Source organism: Danaus plexippus, chromosome 23 (assembly GCF_018135715.1).
Source record: "Danaus plexippus chromosome 23, MEX_DaPlex, whole genome shotgun sequence".
Taxonomy (NCBI): Eukaryota; Metazoa; Arthropoda; class Insecta; order Lepidoptera; family Nymphalidae; genus Danaus; species Danaus plexippus.
In genome coordinates this window covers 3964260-3983461 of record NC_083551.1, presented here as the reverse complement: position 1 = coordinate 3983461, position 19202 = coordinate 3964260, and the positions used below count along the sequence as shown (strand labels likewise).

General features: G+C 28.2%; 2 protein-coding genes across 2 annotated transcripts; one reads left to right on the top strand and one right to left on the bottom strand.

Annotated features, from left to right (window-relative positions):
- Positions 1-3748: 3748 nt before the first annotated feature.
- On the bottom strand, positions 3749-7022 carry LOC116774804 (uncharacterized). The gene is made up of 4 exons (XM_032667568.2): positions 6916-7022; positions 5982-6144; positions 5176-5270; positions 3749-3984 (listed from the first exon to the last, which is right to left on the bottom strand). Exons 1-4 carry the CDS (start codon positions 6929-6931, stop codon positions 3953-3955), a joined length of 306 nt encoding a protein of 101 aa, XP_032523459.2. The 5' UTR covers positions 6932-7022; the 3' UTR covers positions 3749-3952.
- Positions 7023-11892: 4870 nt separating this feature from the next.
- On the top strand, positions 11893-18310 carry LOC116774904 (uncharacterized). The gene is made up of 4 exons (XM_061524148.1): positions 11893-11979; positions 12615-13057; positions 15933-16108; positions 17980-18310. Exons 2-4 carry the CDS (start codon positions 12625-12627, stop codon positions 18169-18171), a joined length of 801 nt encoding a protein of 266 aa, XP_061380132.1. The 5' UTR covers positions 11893-11979; positions 12615-12624; the 3' UTR covers positions 18172-18310.
- Positions 18311-19202: the final 892 nt, after the last annotated feature.

Sequence of the window (19202 nt, the reverse complement as noted above, 5' to 3'; positions counted from 1 at the left end):
TACGCTATCTGAAATATTTTTGATAAAAAACTTCGATACATCTCGGACATATTTTGTAGGTATATGATATAAATCCTAGCTAGGGAGCCTTTTAAGGCACTCATTAGTTTTATAAATATGCTAATAAAAGTATATTATTACATTAAACGTTCTGTTGAAGCTGCATCTCTATTATGTTACAATAATAACATTACGACATCTGTTTTTATATTTTTCTCTAAAGTAATCCATAACTGTTAAACGTTGGACTAGAGGGGCAATAAAAATTTGCATAAAGGTTTTTGTTTCTCTCAAATTGATCCGACATTAACATAATTGTACCAAATCGTCCAACTGCGACCATTGAGAACAGCACTTGGAGGGTATTTTCGTTTTATCTCAAAAAAACTGTAAAAAGAATCACAAAACCTATATAACGCTCTCGAGTAAATTGCCCCAAAAATGCTTGGATTAAATGATTATTATTTCTGTATATTTATATATATATGTAAATATATATCCACATTTTTATAAACATAGTCTAATTTAAAGTCATTTTATGTTTTTTTTTTTACAAATCTACTACATACATTAGATTTTCAGGTATCCTTCGTAGTTTCATTTAATGCATAGTATACAAATTATTCTTCTTAATAGAATATTCTTCTTAATAGATCTGAATAGTAGTAAGGATAAATCTACTAGCTATTTTGAATAAAAAATATTGCCCTATCATAATTTACAAATAAATAATTTGTGTTTTGACAAAGTATGGATACGTAATTCGTGTTTGTATTTTAAGCCACTTTTGAGGTTCACCTCCGCTTTGAGTATTATGCTGCGGTTTTAGGTCTATTTTTGCGGTGGCTATTTATGACTGATCGGTCATCTGTCAGTTTTTGTTTTGCCAATATCATATCTTTGGTAATTTTGATATATTTTTAAGCTTTAAGTAGTTTAACGAAGTGAGACATTTTTTATTATGATCACCTTTAATACATTTGTAGATGTTACGAATAAATATATAAAAGAGCGTCAGGACGGTGCCTCATGGTGGTCTTGGCTGTTCATATCCATCATGGGCGTTGTAACGATCGGAACTCAAAAAAAAAACACATTTGCAATTTCCATGTCTTATTACTCAGATTTTTTACAACTTTATTTCAAATCACACTCAAATAATCAGATGAGAATGGATTACGAGCCAATAGGTTAGACTTGTACACTTCGTTTGACGGCTGTCAATAGAATGACCGCCGTCCTACATCTCAGTGACAATAACTACCTTATTCGGGACTACCTGCTCATAATTTTTATGAAACGAAATATCACTGACATTGCTGATAAAACTGAAACAATGTTGACAAAATGAATTATAACTAACAATAAATTGTAAGGCAATAATTGCACACTTTATTATCAAACTAATTCAAATTCTACTCGCAATCATATATAACATTCATTTACGTAGAAATTTAACTTGTTATATTGTAAAAATAAGATAGAAAGAGGTTATTAACGTACATGGATTTTGTTAATATATTAAGTGCTGTCAATAAAATTACATAGAAAAGAAAATAATAAATCCGATATCTATAAAAACTATGTATAAAATAACATAACGTGTAGTATAATACCACACTTTAGACTAGGAATCCAAATTCATACCATAGAATATATTTGCGTCTACTTTTATTTATCGTCAAACAAATGATATAAATACGGCGACACTTCAACAAACGCCCACAGTTCCTGTCTGTGGCATTTAAATGGGCACTACGAATTATATAACTGACCACGTTATGATTATAAGTTTGTATAATTTAAGCCATTGGAACTGTTTTCTGTTGGAATCAAGTGCACTGTGCCTTTGCTCAATCTGTGTCAATTTCGAACAATGCAATAAAATCATACAGACAAAATCATATGAATATATTTATGATTATTTTTACCATAAAATAGTCAAGATTAGTATTAATATTTACACATACACACGCAAAAAATACGTGTAAAGGCACATACAAAGCGTGTACGAACATGATAACATGTCTAAGCGTCAACTCGCTGCCAAAATCATTCCATCATCTGACCTAAATGTACTAGACACATAGGTTATCCATCAGTTATCGTGTGTCAAACACAAAATGGGTTATCGTATACATAAGTATCGATACATATAACGAATTATAGAATAAAATTACTTAACAGATTATAAATTTAAATTATCATAAATATTTTATCTGTTTGTAACAACAAGGTAACGTTTTTTTTTTATTTTTTGGTAAAATTAGTTAATGTTTAAGTGATCTAAAACTTTCAAAGTGTACATAGATGAATATTCAAACAATTTTAAGTCAGCTGAAGTTCTTATGGAAATACAACTGCCAGTGATTTGCAAAAAACTTAGCCAATAGTGTGATGCTACAGAATTACTTTATAACTAAGACCTGGTTAATAAATTCTTTGATAATTAAGATATAAAATACCGAAAAAAAAGTACACCTAGTTTTTTTTACGCTTGAAAGTAAAGTGTTGATAAAAAAGGTTTGTTCCTTTTGAATCTTTGTATCATTGTCTTAGAAATTTCCATATTGTATGTCTGTGTTGAATAAGAATAATTAATTACTTTCTTTATTACGTTATTGTTCTCTTCCTAGTGGATGTTTGTTGAGCTTCTGAGATTATATTTGATTTGTTTCTCAAAAATATAAAATCTTCCATAGAATATCTCCATTTCATAATACGAGTATAAGACTAGCTCAAGCAAAATCAGATAAGATGAAACAAAAGAATTTTAAACTGCTATTTATTATGTCTGAAGGAGAATGACATTCACAAGAATATTCTTTTAAAATAAAAGCCTGCAGCATTCATATAATCATATAGCATATATGATAAATGTAGATAATAATTTAGAGAAAGGCTTGCAACTCGAATAGTTAGCTTTAGACGTAGTCCCATTGTTTGAAAACTTAACAATTTCATATTTAATAAAATTAAACAACATGTTATTTAAAAACAAGAGAAGTATGTTGTTCTGAAATGACGCTGATAATATATATAATATATTACTAACACTTTTTGGTGTTTTTCTGTAAACAAAATTCGTATCAGTTGTATTCAATATCACAATAAAATGATATTAATATAATATTTTTGTTCATCAAGTACTCTGTGGATATAACCGAAATTAAAATTAGCTAGTAAATTCAAACCAAAATATTTAACTAACTTTCATATTAATTAAGCTAAATTGGAAAAGTTACTAAAGCTATTAAAATTTTAAATACATTTAATATCCGCAAAGTATCCACAAAAATGTTTACTGAATTATTCAAATTGTTTATTATGTTAAATACATGTTAAAAATGTTATACCACAAAAATATATATTGCGTATGTTACATTTATATATATATATATATATATATATATATATATATATATATATATATATATATATATATATATATGTATATTTTATTATAATGATAGTCATCTCTTAATTAATATTTTTATGGGGATGGATAGAAAAACATAATCTATTTTTATTAACCCTGATATAGAACGTATTTACAATGTTTCTCATTAAGATATATTGCTTTTATATATAAACATAGGGACGGTGTTACTTATGAAAACGTATTTTCGTTTCAGGCCTACATGTTCTATATCACCATTCTAACCACGAACGCAATATTTTTCGTCACTCACACTTTTTAACTTGCGTCATATTCCAAACAAGGATATGTTGAACATATAAAAAAAGATCATGAATTCCACTTTTAATTGTGAAGAACAAATAATAAAATTATACATGGTAACCTCAAATTTTAATTTTTTTTCAATAACATGAAAAAAAAAACCTATTTTATTATCTAATCTACTCTTAGATTTCACGGATTCGTTTGACAATAACGTTGTTAGAGAAGGTTATGATGACGGAAATTGAGCTAGGAATACATCTATTGGAGTCAACATCTCTCTCGCTTGAATACGCGCCAATCTGTAAAGAACGCCATGAAATAATCAAGTAGAATATAAAAAATGGCACCAAATAATTTGTTATATCTCAAAGAATACAAAGGTGAAATTATGAATAGATCTTGCACCCGATGTAAGGTGTAATTTTACTTTAAGATCTAAAAGCGCAATATCTCTGTTAAATAAATAATAACTGTGACAATTTAATGATTTTTAATATTGTAACACATACTACGGGTTTTTTTTTTATTGTTTTAAAATTACATACTCCCGACGTTTCAATTCCTTTGCAGCAACCGTGATCACGAGCATGCGAGGTGAAAAATTTGTCATCCCGTCTGGAGTATGTAGTTTTAAAATAATGGAAACGCGTAGTATATCCGAAAATCATAGCTTTATTTAATGTGATAATTGACTTATAAAAATATAAAAGTCTTATAGATACACCTTCCGATAGCAAGAGAGCACGTTCGTTGGCAAGAGAATTATCAGAAACAGTAAGAACCGTTGAAATGTCGAGAGCGTCATAAATAACTGCAAAGAGTTTTCAACTAAAACACCGATAAATAGCGCTTCCAATGTTACCGTTTTAAATTATTAAAATACTTTTTTAAATTATTACTTTTGAAACTCTGGTTTTTGTTGTGTCAAAAATACTTCAGACGGAATTGAAGTCTGAGTAGCTTCATTATAAAAATGTTTAGGATATAGCTTGGAGCTAACCGATTTGCAATTCATTTTAGTGCATACTTTTTGCTTTAAATTTGCATACTCTATACTAAATAATACTTATATTTTATGTATCACGAGGGAAGTTTTTGAAGCAGTCATAAATCCTGCACTTTCGATCTGTCTAGACAGAACAAATTATGTTTTATGGTCACAAGAGGATGATGTAAGGCGAATAGAGAGCAATTTATTTTATTTCTCCTTGAAATACGACGTTCTAAAGACAGGTGAATAAAAATTGCCTCAAAGTGAATTCGTAAAGATCGGTATTACTTAAAACATCCTTAAGAACTTAAATTTATTTTATTTTAAATAAATATTATACTATTTTAAAATTAAGAAAGCAAATATCTATGATATTGCTTCCATAGCATTAAAACATAACTATTACGTTGCAATGCATAAATTCTAGATTCTTGTAAAAATATTTGAATTCTTCTCATAATATACAATATTAAATTTGGGATAATCCTGTCGTACTTACTGCGCCAAGTGTTACAATTTTCATATTGCATTTGACAATAGTTAGGAAAGTTTCTGTACACACCGTTGTAGTTTCGTGCGCATATATGTTGTACTCTGTTGACAATTAGCAATTTAAATGCAACTTAGACTACAAATTTAAAATTTTATGAAGATGTCTCTACATCTACATCTCTATGTATGTTACTCTTTAACTCCAAAAACACCAAACGCATTTTGACGAAATTTTACAGTAATATATCTTAGATATGAGAATAAGATGTAAGCTATTAATTACTCCGAAATTCTGTGAAACTATTTCAGGATCAAGGTATATCAGTTTTATTATATACGAAGTCTAGTGACACGTACTACAGATGGCCCCGCCAGATGATTACCATAACTCTTGTTTTAACACACTCTTTACTCTTCTCTCTGTGTCTAAAATCGAAAACAACGCAGGTAAAGACGCGAACGTAAATTAGAATTTAATACTTTTAACTTAATATTCATCTTATATTTCACACGAAATAATAAGGCCAAATAAAAATTGTGTGAAAGACAGCGAAAACGATTATGTTTGATTTGAAAAGATAAATTAGTAATAAGTTAGTTCTTAATTAATATAGTATTTTCTTAATCTTTCGAATTGTGCAAAATTCAGCGAGTAAAAGTTTTAAAAATAGTAATTTTTCTTAAAGAAATAAAATTGTCTTGGATTAATCAATAGAAACAGTGCAACATAATTATTCTAAATATAGGAAAGAATAATCATATAATACGAAGTTTTCATATATAATATATTTAATAGCAAAATAAATCACTTACTTGTACATAGCTGGACATTTTTGAATAAAATTTCGGCATCCTTTAACAAAAAAATCAGTCGCCCAAAAATTTGTGTCCTTGGGATAACGGATCACTGGCGTCCGATAATTTTTTCCATGGCAAGCAATCATTAAAACCAAGACTACAAGTATTTGTGTCAAAACTGAAAAAAGCTTTTATTATATTAGAAGTTAAATTTTTTTGTTTATAAATTTTTTATTTTAAAATAACAATACATAAGAAAAGAGAAAATGATTAGCTATTAAATATAAATGTAATAAATTTCCATGAAATATTCTTGTGTAAGCGAAACATGCTCTTTTTACAAAAGCGGAAGTAAGTAATTGAGATTGGGCTGTCAGTTTTCAGAAGGGTTCTGAAGGATCTAAAGACTCCACTATATCCATCGTATACCCAATTAGGCCATTGAGTTGCCAAGTATCAAACAATTTAACTCTATTTATGCTTCGGGGCTGTTGCAATGTTTGATAATTATTACTTATTTTACTAGTTAAATATCTTATGGTATATAGTTGTAGTTATCTTATACATTTGAAACATTTAAAAAGATTTATGTACTCGTCTATACAGATATAAATATTTGCAATGTTCATGAAATGATAATGATATAGATTTCAGACAGTTTAAATATCACAATTTGGCATTTTTAAAATCTGAAGATAGATCTTTCAGTTGAATTTAATATAACAGTATTCATATCATTTTCGATTTGCAAAAATACAACCATGTTTATATTGTAACTAATGTAACTAACATTAGATGTATTAAGGTCTCATTTATTTTAACGTTCATGTATTTTTTGTGTCACAGGGACTCGATAGAACCAATAAATAAAACCTTCACTACAGACTTCCTTTGTTAATACCTCATATAGATAGACTGTTATATTTTTAGGCAATAGTAAATACTTTACCATGACGTCTCTCCATTGTGTTCACTGGCGTTATTAAATCATATCACATGGCTCACAAACATTTTGCACATTTCTTTTTTGTCGTAACTATAGCTGTTAACCCCAATTCGTTTTGCGGTTGTTCTATTTGGACAATGCCTTAAATTCAGACCTGAAGGACTCAGAGATATACTTCCGTCCAAAGAGTGTCTTTTAGAGGTTGTGACCTTGGACTTCCAGTGAAACTTCCAATGGAAGGTGTTGTAGGTGTGTATAGTTAGGAAGTCTACGGGGGTATTTATGTCTCTTTTACATTAATTTTGCCTTTAAGCAATGTTTCTTTAGGTAGTTACCTGTCTAGGATAAGAGAACGGGAACTAGACATCCAATTTAGTGACGAGTGAGTTTGAATGTGGTATGGTAGTTTTAAAATCTTTTAACAGATCTTTTGAGACAAAATTATTTCCTGAAATGTGGGACTGTAGTTGGAAGTTGAATATCGGAATTCCTGATCTACCCTGCGACTATGCTCATAATTAATGTTGTAACATCTGCAGTTTACTGACGATTAACGAAAAAACTCGAAGTATACAGATCTTATAAATAAGGATGTCACATTATTAGGGGAGTTTGACTTTTAGTAGAGATTTAAGGATGTATTTTATTTTTAAGGGATTACATATTTTAATTTTCAGACTCACTTCAGGTTTAATCTTCGGAATCATCCGGTAAGGGGACTAGGTGAATTGGTGTTCTAAATACCAGAATATTGCTGATAAATAACGTGTGTTGAAATGAGAAGACGTTGGAGGCCTGAGGGCGAACTCTGGCATTTATAGAACGGGAAGAAGAGAGGATGTCCTCCATTCCATAGTGGAAATAACAATCGACAAGAGGGATCTTTTAATGTACCGATACCTTTATTGTCAATTATTATAATGAGCACACCTAAAAAAGCTGCTTATTTAGTTTTTCTTGTCTGATACATTTTGTTTATTTGGATTAGTCGTTCTCAAACTCCTAATAAAGTGTTATCATATCGTACTAATTGATTAATATATCAATTTTCTGCAATTTCCTTTTTCAGCTTTATTTTAAATTTGTCGAATAAAATTACCAGATTTTCATATTTTGTACATTATGTTTCTATTGTAATCATTAAGTAACATTAAGTACCCATTTAGGATTCTCTTTGACTCCGCTTATTTCATAATTATCTTTAAATTTAATTATAATTTTAGTATAAATTATATTTTAAGTGAATTTTATATGTTTGGTCTTATTATTGAAGCTTCCTTAAACGATTGTGAAAATTTTTAATGAGATATAGGTACCTTTTGAAAAAAATCTAAATGTTTCTATTAAGTATTTAGTTTACGGGATTGCTTTAGCTATCGTATTTTTATGTTTCTTTGGCGAAAAATATTTGAATTCTTTTTTAAAAAAATCTGCTTATAATTTTTGCTTGAAAGAATTACTAACATCTAGTCAGTCTTACAAAATATCGCTTTTATTGTTATTTTTGGACCAATTCGAAATACTGATGGTATTTAATATAAATTAATTGAAGTATATTTAAGCTTCGCTGCCTTTAAAATTAAAACATACTTATGGAAGACAATAAATTCCGATACACAAAATTATTATGGATATAAACAGTATCTTACACAAGTTTCGAACCCAAAATATTAAATGTGGCTCATACTTCTTGATTATTGGATAACTTAAACTATATTATATTTTGGGCTAAAACTTAAAGATATTTGATATTCATAAATATTTTATTAAAACTACATATATGTACTTTAGAAACGGAGATCAATAGTCATAGAAGAAATTAACAATTGCTTCCAATAAAACTAATTGGATGTGACGTAAGATTCACACTTCACTTTAACCTCTGATACTCCGTGATAGTACCTCTGTGTTGCCTGAACTGCACAATCGTTTGCCAAGACTCATTTATTTTTTGGCAACAAATCGAACTCAGCAAAAGTTGTGTCATTTGTTGTATTACGTTGCCAGTCTTATGTTATTGGACTATATTTCACCCTTAATAAACTTATTGCCGCTATTTTTATTCTGTTCTTTCATTGTTTTACGAACAATCTGTAGTGCCTAAAATGCAATCTATGGTTATGTGTTTGTTTTAGATTTATTTAATAGGAAACAATCTAATAGTATTTGTATTTACTTTATTATTCATATAAATCAACATAGCAATGTATCATATTAAATTCCAACCGTTTACAAACCCTGAGTTTATTGCAATAAAATTTTATTGCGAAAAATCTGTAACTGTTATCAATTGGTATTTACTTTTATTATATTTTCATATAAAATCATAGAATTCAGTTTCAACCATATGTTTTTGGGTTGTAAATATTATTGTTTAATAAAATAATTTTAATTATTCATGATTTTCAAAACTTATCAATTGTGATATACGTATGTTTAAAGGGCTGAGAAAAAAGGTTTTGAAATAAGTATCAAAGAAGGATAGCAATACAGGATTTGTCAAACTCACCTAATCTTGGTCTATTAATTTTTTTTTATTGAAATTACTTAACATTCATCACTTTAATTGACATTTCATGAAGTTTACAAATTTAAGTATAACTAAGTAAGTCATTATATTAAAATATAAAAGCTTTAAAAAAGAAAGTGAAACAGTAGAAGTAAAGTAAAAGTGTGTAAAACAAATTATATTTATGTAGACAACTACATAATATCACGTTTACTATAGATAAATTACTAGAAACATTTAAATGCACCTTTTCTTCAATTACACCGCACGCTTTGAATGACAGGATGAAATGTTGGTTGAATGGAAGAACTGGATGAAAGGAAAGTTACATATGTGGAAATTTACACGATTATATAAGTGGTTGTACATTTTTTTTGTACAACTTACAATAATTTTCATTTAAATTTTCTTAGCTTTTGTGATTTGTTTTGGAATAAAAACTTGATGAGGTCAGAATTTACTGACTGAAACGCAATTTTATGTACAGATGAACCTTGGTATTATACCATGTAATTAAACAAAGTGTATTGTAAGATTTGTATTATACGTTTTTTAACGTAGCATATCAAATTGCGCAGGCCGGGATACGTTCTAATATTATTGTAAAGTAATAAAAATTCTTTAAATTCTTTTCTCGGTAAAATAAATTGAAATGTATCTCTGAGTTTGTATTTGATATGTGTATTTATTCATTCTGATATGATAATAAATCGTGGAGGAAATTGAGTAAGTTTATTTGAACATTGACATGAAGATGCAAACATTTGAGAGAGCGGAATAATTTACTTCATATATCTTTGACTATTTAAAATTAAATCCGTGCAGTATTCCTACTTCAAGGAGTCCTTTTCCTTTGACATCAGTATGTGTTTTGATTTCGAAACATTACGGTATGGTACTGGAATTTTCACATTAGTATTTTATATTATAATTCTTAAAAATATAGAGTATATCATGAACATTTTAAACTTTAATGTACTGTAGTAATCAAGAATAAATGACACGTAGTCTATAGGTATGAATAACCTAGTCGAAAAGTAAGAAAGCGTCGACTCATAAAATTTGGAACAATAAATTGTTTCGTTTGTGGTTTTATTCCGGATGTGGCTGTTCATCTTTATATTTTTTTTAAGTTAAATAAATGGTTGACAAGATATTTTTATAGGACAGAGCGAATTTCTTTTTAACTTTGTGTAAATGAAGTCAATCAAGATATCGGAGTACCCGTACAGATCCTATTCCTGTTTTTTATCGCACTTGTTATCTGATAAGTGCATTTATTTAATTACTGATTTATTATATGAAAATACTAATTTATTAATTATAAGTTTATTAATGATTTCCTCGATTGGAGTCTAGAAAACCTCTTTATTGTAATGATTTTATTAATACTAAGACGAATTATATTAAAAGTACTCACTTTAAATTCTATGAATCTTCAGAAGTAGATTGAATTATTTTTGATCAATTATTTCTGTTAATCATAGAGGTTTAATATAATAATGTTAAAAGAAAGCAAAAAGTACAGCACTAAATTAAATTTATGAAAAAACAAATGTCAGAGTTAAAATTTAATATATAAACGTTTATTAGTTACTTACTACGTTACTCAAAAAATCTCGAACAAAAACTGCGAGAACGGCTTTTAAGCTTAGCTCTATAATTTACAAAAGTATTTGAGAAATATCGCCAGAATTCTTCTAAAATACTCGAAATACTACTTAAATGCGATGCTTAAATTGCTACAATAAATAAGAGTCACGAGGCCGCTTAGTGTATAGATTCGTCTTCTTATGTATAATTTGTTATAATAATGGCTACATTACAACTTGTTATTGTTTGGGAAGTTACATGAGATACGTTATAAGGATTAACAAAAAAAAAAATAACCAAAAAGCTGCAATTAATATGTTAAAAATATGATAATGTGTGGCAAATATTTATTTACATGTTTAGATTTCGATCGAAAAGCCTAACTATATGGTATGACGTTTCATGTTGGTTCATTGCCTGGATTGACGGTGAGAGCATTTCGATTTTTCCGTAGTAACGTAAGAAAGTGCAAGTGATACGGGATAAAGTTAGAAACCAAGGGTGTATTAAATTACGGAACGTAAGGACTCATATTCACATCAGGTTTTTGTATGTCTGTGTATTGAAATTAAATGGAATAACTTTTTTCTCTGAAAATGGGTTCGAATCTTATAAAATTATCATAGCAAAACACAATAAATAATATATTATAAGTTATATTTGTGGATACCAAATGTGTCAGCATATGTAAATGCCAAATGATAAAAATATAAATATTTTTACATTTTCATATAAATTCTTATATAAATTTTATTTGCATTGAAGTAAAGCCACGGGAAACTCTCTAGTCGATATGAAATCATTCAGATCATGTAATGGTAGTAGCTACCATTGGGTTATTTAAATAGCGTTACTGGCCGTATTCTTGACATTGATCTAAGATCATTCTGTTAACATTGACGTTGTTAAATATTAATCGGAATAATTCCTTTTAAATCAATAGTGTCTTGTGTCTTGAAATAAAAGTAAGTTGGTGTTTATTTTATTATAAGCTTACGTTAATTTATTGTGTATTGAAGTACTTCTCATTTAAATGGAAATGTTATATTAGTGAGATGTTTAAATGTAAGCATGTAAAAAATTAACACTAAAACTTGTTCTCAATAGACAATAATGTTTTAAATTTATGTTATTCACTCGAAAATGCCTGATAAATTGACGTAAGAGTCTAAAGCCTTAAAACAATCTAATGTAACATTTGTCTTCAACATTATAAATTGATATTTTTACTTTAACAAAATACTCATTTAGTACCAATATAACTCATTTAAATAAAGGTAGTTATTCGGGTAGGGGTGAAGTTATAATTTGCGAAGCTCAAACTCTACTTAAAATAGAACCTTCTCTCATTTATTTGAAACTCGAAATATTTGTGAAAACAATATGGTGATCAGCGGTTATGATCCTTGTTTATTAATTATACAGAACTAATTCTGTGTAAACTTATTTATGTTATGAAATTGTCTGCTTTATTGTGCTTTAAATTAATGTAATCATTAAAATATGGACATTTTAGAGGGGTTTTTAAATGATCATAATAGATATTACTAAACACGAAAATATAAATTGAATGATTGTATATAGTTTTTTTTTATTTCAGAAATATTGAAATGGATTTCAAATATGTTCTTTTATTAAATGTTATTTTGTTAACTTTGAAACAAATGAACTGTTCCGAGGACAGATACCTCCGTTACGTGAAAGACAGCTGCTTTATAAAGGGAGAGGCATTCTCTTGCGTAAAATACAAAGCCTTGAAAATAGCCAAGAGCACAATATTTGGAGATATGAATAGTAATGAAACAATAGCAGCTAGTAAAATGATTAGTTTTGTGAAATTAGATCAAGAAACAGTGAACAATCTAACTAGTATTGAAGACATGGATGTGATTGCTAACGAGCCAAGAGGTTTTCTGTCTGAATGGACAGAGATCGCCAACTACTTTATGAAATTGGTGAAAGAGTTCTTTAGGATGAGAGGTTTGAAGGTCAATCTACCAGAAGGTGCAAGGACTGTTGAAGATCAGGAGCCGGAAGATGGAGGTAAGACATATCAGATAAGTTTCTCTTTAACTTATATTTAATAATAGATGTTCGTGTATAATTTTTGACCGAGAATTTTTTCTTGATTCTGGTGTATTCTTGTGTGAGTAAGATAAATAAAAGCCTTAATGTACTGAAACGTATGTATTAACTAAATCGTTCGAGCCATTCTTTTTTGTGATTGGTTTAAACTCCGAAATATATTATTTACTATTGCATTTATATTTATTGATGAGATAGTACATGTTGGATCGTGTAAACAAGTGATGTTAAATCGATTCAATTAGTTGATTGCTATCTTCCCTTACAATTTGTTATATCAAGACTCCATGCATTTGAATCGCAATTGATTTGATCGGGAAATAGTAATTTGTAGGCTATTCCAAATTGAGTTCATGCAGATTTATTTTAGTATATAAAATCATTCGATCATGTATAAATTAATTAATTCATTCATTCATTTCTTCGTCCATTCATTCGATTTTAATATTAAAATAAAATACGTAAGTAGTTGTCAGTGTCAGAACAAAGTACTCTTAGATTCAAACAATTGACACTTCACGACCCTTTTAAAAATGGATTATCCTTTTTACAACATTCGCTTTGATCTCAATATTACATACAAGACATAAGTCAGAACAGGAAAATCCTCCGTTTGATACAGATCGCTTTAAATTGATCATTAGTTTTGCCCCCGCCATAATGTTGATTGAACGTTAGTATTCGCGATAATTTAAACACGAACTGAATACCTTTATTTGTATAGGTTTCAAAGGGAGCATACAAATTGAAAGATACAGCCGATAAAGATATTTGTTTCAAAAATAATATATGAAAACATTGTTTCTGCAAAAAAAGGGTTTTCATTTCTTATCTAATTAATGAAATCTATTTAAATAGATTGGCATAAAAACAGCTTATTGTACAGGAGTAATTTTGAATGGTCTTTTCAGCTCCTTAACTAGTTTTACAGCATCAGCCAATACGTATAGTAATCCTTTAAAAAAATTGATACACAGATTCATTACTTTTTCTTTATATATATAATTAAAAAATTAATCAAGACGAATATGAATAAACATTATCTATACAATCATTATTAAACGAGTAAACATTGGTGCTTATTGTGTCAGGCAATATTGGATATATGTAGGTACGTATTTCCTAAGTATCACCACAGACAGGGTTCAATTTATATTAAATAGAAAACGTGTAGTTATAGTTATAGACGATCTCATTACACTAAGTACAGCTTTTAATTTTTATGATGTCATAAACAAAGTTAAATGATTCCTTATGAATTTTATTTCATTTGGACAAAAAATATAAATTATATTCTCAAATAAAAATTATATTTGTATTTTGACTTACGGCCACTTACAAACATAATGAGTGAGTTAGTATAACTTTATTTATAGAATAATATCAAAATTATATTATTACGATTCAATGAAATTTGCAGAAAATATTTATTTGTTGAATCTTTCTCTTGATTTTTTTTTGTTTTTTTTTTTTTTGTTATTGACTTCGGCACAAGAATCCAGAGACATTGTATCATTTATCAAGTATTAATTTAAAAAGTATCTTCACATATATTTTGTTTTTCATTGTCCACTTAACACTTTACTAAATAAAATGATTATTTCAAGACCGAATAGTATCATAGCGTATTTACCTAGTTTATTTGTTAAATTGAAAATATGTTTAAATAATGAACCTGCATTCCTTTTCATTCTGATGTTACTATGTGGTAGGGCTCTGTTTCTGTTTTGTAAACTTTGCAATCATTATCTAATTTTAGTAATTATTTTACTATTGGTTTTGAAATACGATAGCTCATATTGAAATTCATTACATATTGATATTATTAATTAAAGTTAAGAAACAATTCTGGATGGAAACAGAACATTAATGATTTATAAAGATATACTTCCTGGAAACCGTTTGAAAACCTTTTAAGAAAATGATAAATACATATTTAGATTTTTTGTGTCTAAATTAATTATCACATTATATTTCACATTTATATAACTTAAATTTGGATTATAAGTTACGTAATTTTTCAAAACTGCTTTGAAAATCTATTTATGTAAAGAACTTTAGTAATAATAAATAAAATTAAAAATTATAATGTCATATACATTATAACTCTTAGCCGTTTCAAAATACTTAGTCGAACAAAATATTTATAATAAAACAAAAATGTACCTATCATTATAATATTTTTTATAAATATATTAACAAAACTAGTGTTTCATTATTGACTTGCAGTTACTACATGAACTTTATTAAATCGGTTCAGTACGATACAAATCGTTTAAGCAAATACAGTTATATAGATCAGGTTAATTTTAAAATTAATGGTATCGGAGCGTGAGAAGCATGAACGCGGAAAGTTGGACATGTCGAATACGAAACAGATTCAGTAAATAATTAGAATGAAAACATCTTTTGTACATTGAATGTTTTGAAATTTTGAAGTACATTACTAACGGTGTTAACTACGAAATTAATATAAAATCATACAGACATATTATCATAACCAACCAGTGATTATAAATGTATACAAAATGTATATTATATTTTAAATGAGATATATTAATTGCTGTTCATTACTCTGGATAAGATTATTTAATAGACAACATACATAATGTCTTAAGTTGAAGAAGCTTATCGCATAGGCTATTATTGTATATAGATCCTATATTAAATATTTGCACGGAATGTTTATATATATATATATATATAAAGAGAGAGAGAGAGGGAGAAATCACCTTTTTCTTCATTTTTATTCTATTGATACGATTTGTAATAAAATTTGAGAAAAAACTGTTTTTTTTTAACGGTCAAGTCAAATAAATCTTTAATTTTTTAGGCCGTGGCAAGAAAAAGAAGCTGGCTGTAATGATTCCACTTCTGAACCTCATGGCAACAATGAAAACCAAAATGCTTCTTATACCCATTCTTATGGCCGTGATGATGATTAAGAAACTCTTGCTGATTGCTGCCTTACTCGTTCCCAGTCTTCTTAGTACTCTCAAGGCTTGCAAGGTAACTATACTAAAATCTAAATAGTATAATTTTATCACGGATATTTGGGACATGACGTGGCAATGTAGTTTAAAAATGTAATTAGCAATATAGACGAACAAGTATAAGTAAAAGAAAGATGAACAGAAGTATAAGTAAAAGAAAGATGAAAAAGAAAGATTAACATGATTTTTCTTATCTACTTTTTTCAAACCTCAAAGATACTATCAATTTCTAAGTATTATTCTCATGACTTAGACCTTTATCTTACGTTGTGTGAGAACATTCGATTACAATAATTAAAATATCAATGTTTAACATTAAAATAGTTGAAGTCAAATTTATCAACACCAACATTACGGTAATTGGTTCCAAGTTATCAAAGCCTAATGTAAATCTTTTATATTTGCCAAAATCTCTTCAAAATCTTTCCACTATCTTACTTGTATAATAGGCTTGGTATTAATTTATATCTATTAAAGACATAATAATATCATATTTATAATCCTTATCGTATAAACGAAAAGTTATTTTGAAGCTAGAAAGGATTGAAAGTTCGTACCTTTAAAGAGAATATTTAAAAGACGTTACAGACAAACTCTCAGTTCCAAGAAGGAAAGAAAGATAAAGTTATGAACTTGTCCGTCTATCGTTAAGGATTAGAAAAGGAACTTGGTTCGGCAGATAAAATTTTATTCAATGAAATCTTATTAAAGAGAAATTTTCTCACAATCATTCATTAGAAATAAATGCGTTAGTCTTTGATGTATTCACTTATGATTACAGATCCAAAGCTTGTTTTCTCAAATTAAAATTATTATTTTATAATGTAACACTAATATAAAATTTTTACAATAAATTTTAGTATGCATTACATTAACATTAAAATTAAAATATTAACTAACGTGAGCGTCTCATGAATTTTAATTGAGTTAAATTTTAAAATAACTACAATAAAATTAAAAATCACTCGTGATTTTAAACGACATGGTAATATTGGTGCCATTCGTTTGTTATATTTACTTGTAACAAAAGAATACTTATAACTTTACTAGACTATGAAGGATATATTATAGATTAGGACAATAAATAAGAGCGAAGATTGATCGATAATACAATTGGTAACATTGTTAAGTTTTCCTGATAGAGTCAAAAACTTCATTTCTTATACCATCGCTATGTGGGTCATCGCGATATATATCGAGTTATTCTCAATGGTGTTTGTTTTCTATTACTTTGTTACAGCGAACGTAATGGATTGTATTTGATATGTTTATAATAAATCCGCTGATCTATAAACAGTTTGAACAAAAATAGTTACGTTTCACCTAGAAGTATTATCCTCGAACTCATAATATTAAAGTATTCTTAATGACGCATCTACAATTTTTATGAATTATACTATAATAATATTGGAGAGATATATAAATTTCTATCCTATACAGATACATGATATCTAAGATTTTCGCGTGTAGATATTTAGAGGAAATTAGGTGCTTCGGATGCTACCCTTATCACGGTTGCTGGAAAGGAACCGAAACGTCGGCTTTATGTAGTTATAAAATAATCAAAAACGCCTATTATCCGATAAATTTAGTTTAATTTATTCAAATACATACTGGATGGGTACAAATCTGTGAATAAAAAGGTAATATATGAATTGAACAGAAGCCTTTGACGAATTATATCTGACTTGTCAATGGCAGTCCATTATTTGCGATTGCAACACTCAATAAAAATCAATAATCCAACACTATTTATCGAGTCCTCTTAATAAAAAAGCTTCTAGATAACTGAAGTATCATTTATAATATTAAAATTAACCATGTCGATAAATATAAAAAAAAATACAGAATATTTCTATCTCTGTCTACAAATACGTGTCTTTCCAGCACCATCATCCAATGACGCATTACTCGTACTTCGGCACTGACGCATCGGATTATAATAGCGAGTATAGCAACAGTTACTCCTACGGGTCCGGAGGTGGGTATGGTAAAGATTGGCCAACAAATAGAGCTTACTCTGTGCCGAAACACAGAACACCCTCCCCCGTATACATCACAGCTCCAGGAACAGCTTAAATTACCAAGATATGACTTCATATTTATTTTAGATTAAGTGTATTTATTCCCGTAGATTATTTTAATTGTAATTTAAGGTTGTATGTACGGATGTATTTATGGAGTGTCACCTTTTTTGACCTATTAAATGAGACAAGTAGCAACGTCATTTATTTACTCCTACCCCCAGAGTTTGTAACACGAAGAAGTGTTATTGGGAAAACAAAGACTGCGAAAGCACTATATAAAAGCAATCGACACTAAAAGCTGATAGTGACTTCAATAGAATTTGTAAACATTCTACTCTCAGCTTGACTTGGATCAGATTGCATAGTCAACTTTAGCACATATGCTATCGAATAATAATAAAATCATATAATAATAATTATGATAATTTTATAGAAGTATAAAATTCAGTAGCAGTACTCTTTTCATTTATTATTAGACATGTATATATCTAAACATGAAGACGATGTAGCAATCTCAATTCTCCGTAGGAACGAATCTTTCTTTGTATTTTATCGACTGTGCAATGATTCTTGTAATGTACAATAGTGCCACCGTTCTAGCTTTTAATAATCCTTCTCTTGCAACTAGTATTTCTGCAGCATTATATATATTTCTTTTATAATAATATATATGGGCTGCAAATAATATCCTTTCAAATATTCATCCCAGCAAATTTTAGATGTAATATAGTCTGCCTTGTTTACGATAAACGGCCCTGTGAGCCTAGTTTGTATTTATTTATAAGACTTAGTACTGCATAATTTGTACTATTTTATCGAAAAAATAAATGAGTTAAAGAAATATAAAAGCTTTCATTCCACTAATACTAAGTTATTTGAAAGTACATACCAAAATTCTCTAATAAGAAGTTAAAATTATTTTAGAGATAAACGTAACTTCGTCTACTTTCCACAATTAAGTACCTACATTGACAACTTTTTTTCGTTATTCCTTCTTCAATACATTGAGGATCGCAAACTTTGTGACATAAACAGAAAATATGGTATGTGATAATTTTTATAACAGCAGCTATGACTTAATTT

Bases quoted from the DNA above. Each gene is read 5' to 3' on its own strand.
- LOC116774804 (XM_032667568.2), bottom strand. The intron at 5,271-5,981 runs GTAAGTGATTTA...AATTGTCAACAG, and splicing joins AAATGTCCAGCTATGTACAA to AGTACAACATATATGCGCAC. The intron at 3,985-5,175 runs GTAAGTACGACA...CGTTCTTTACAG, and splicing joins AAATTGTAACACTTGGCGCA to ATTGGCGCGTATTCAAGCGA.
- LOC116774904 (XM_061524148.1), top strand. From the start codon at position 12,625: ATGGATTTCAAATATGTTCTTTTATTAAATGTTATTTTGTTAACTTTG. The intron at 13,058-15,932 runs GTAAGACATATC...TTAATTTTTTAG, and splicing joins TCAGGAGCCGGAAGATGGAG to GCCGTGGCAAGAAAAAGAAG. The intron at 16,109-17,979 runs GTAACTATACTA...GTGTCTTTCCAG, and splicing joins GTACTCTCAAGGCTTGCAAG to CACCATCATCCAATGACGCA.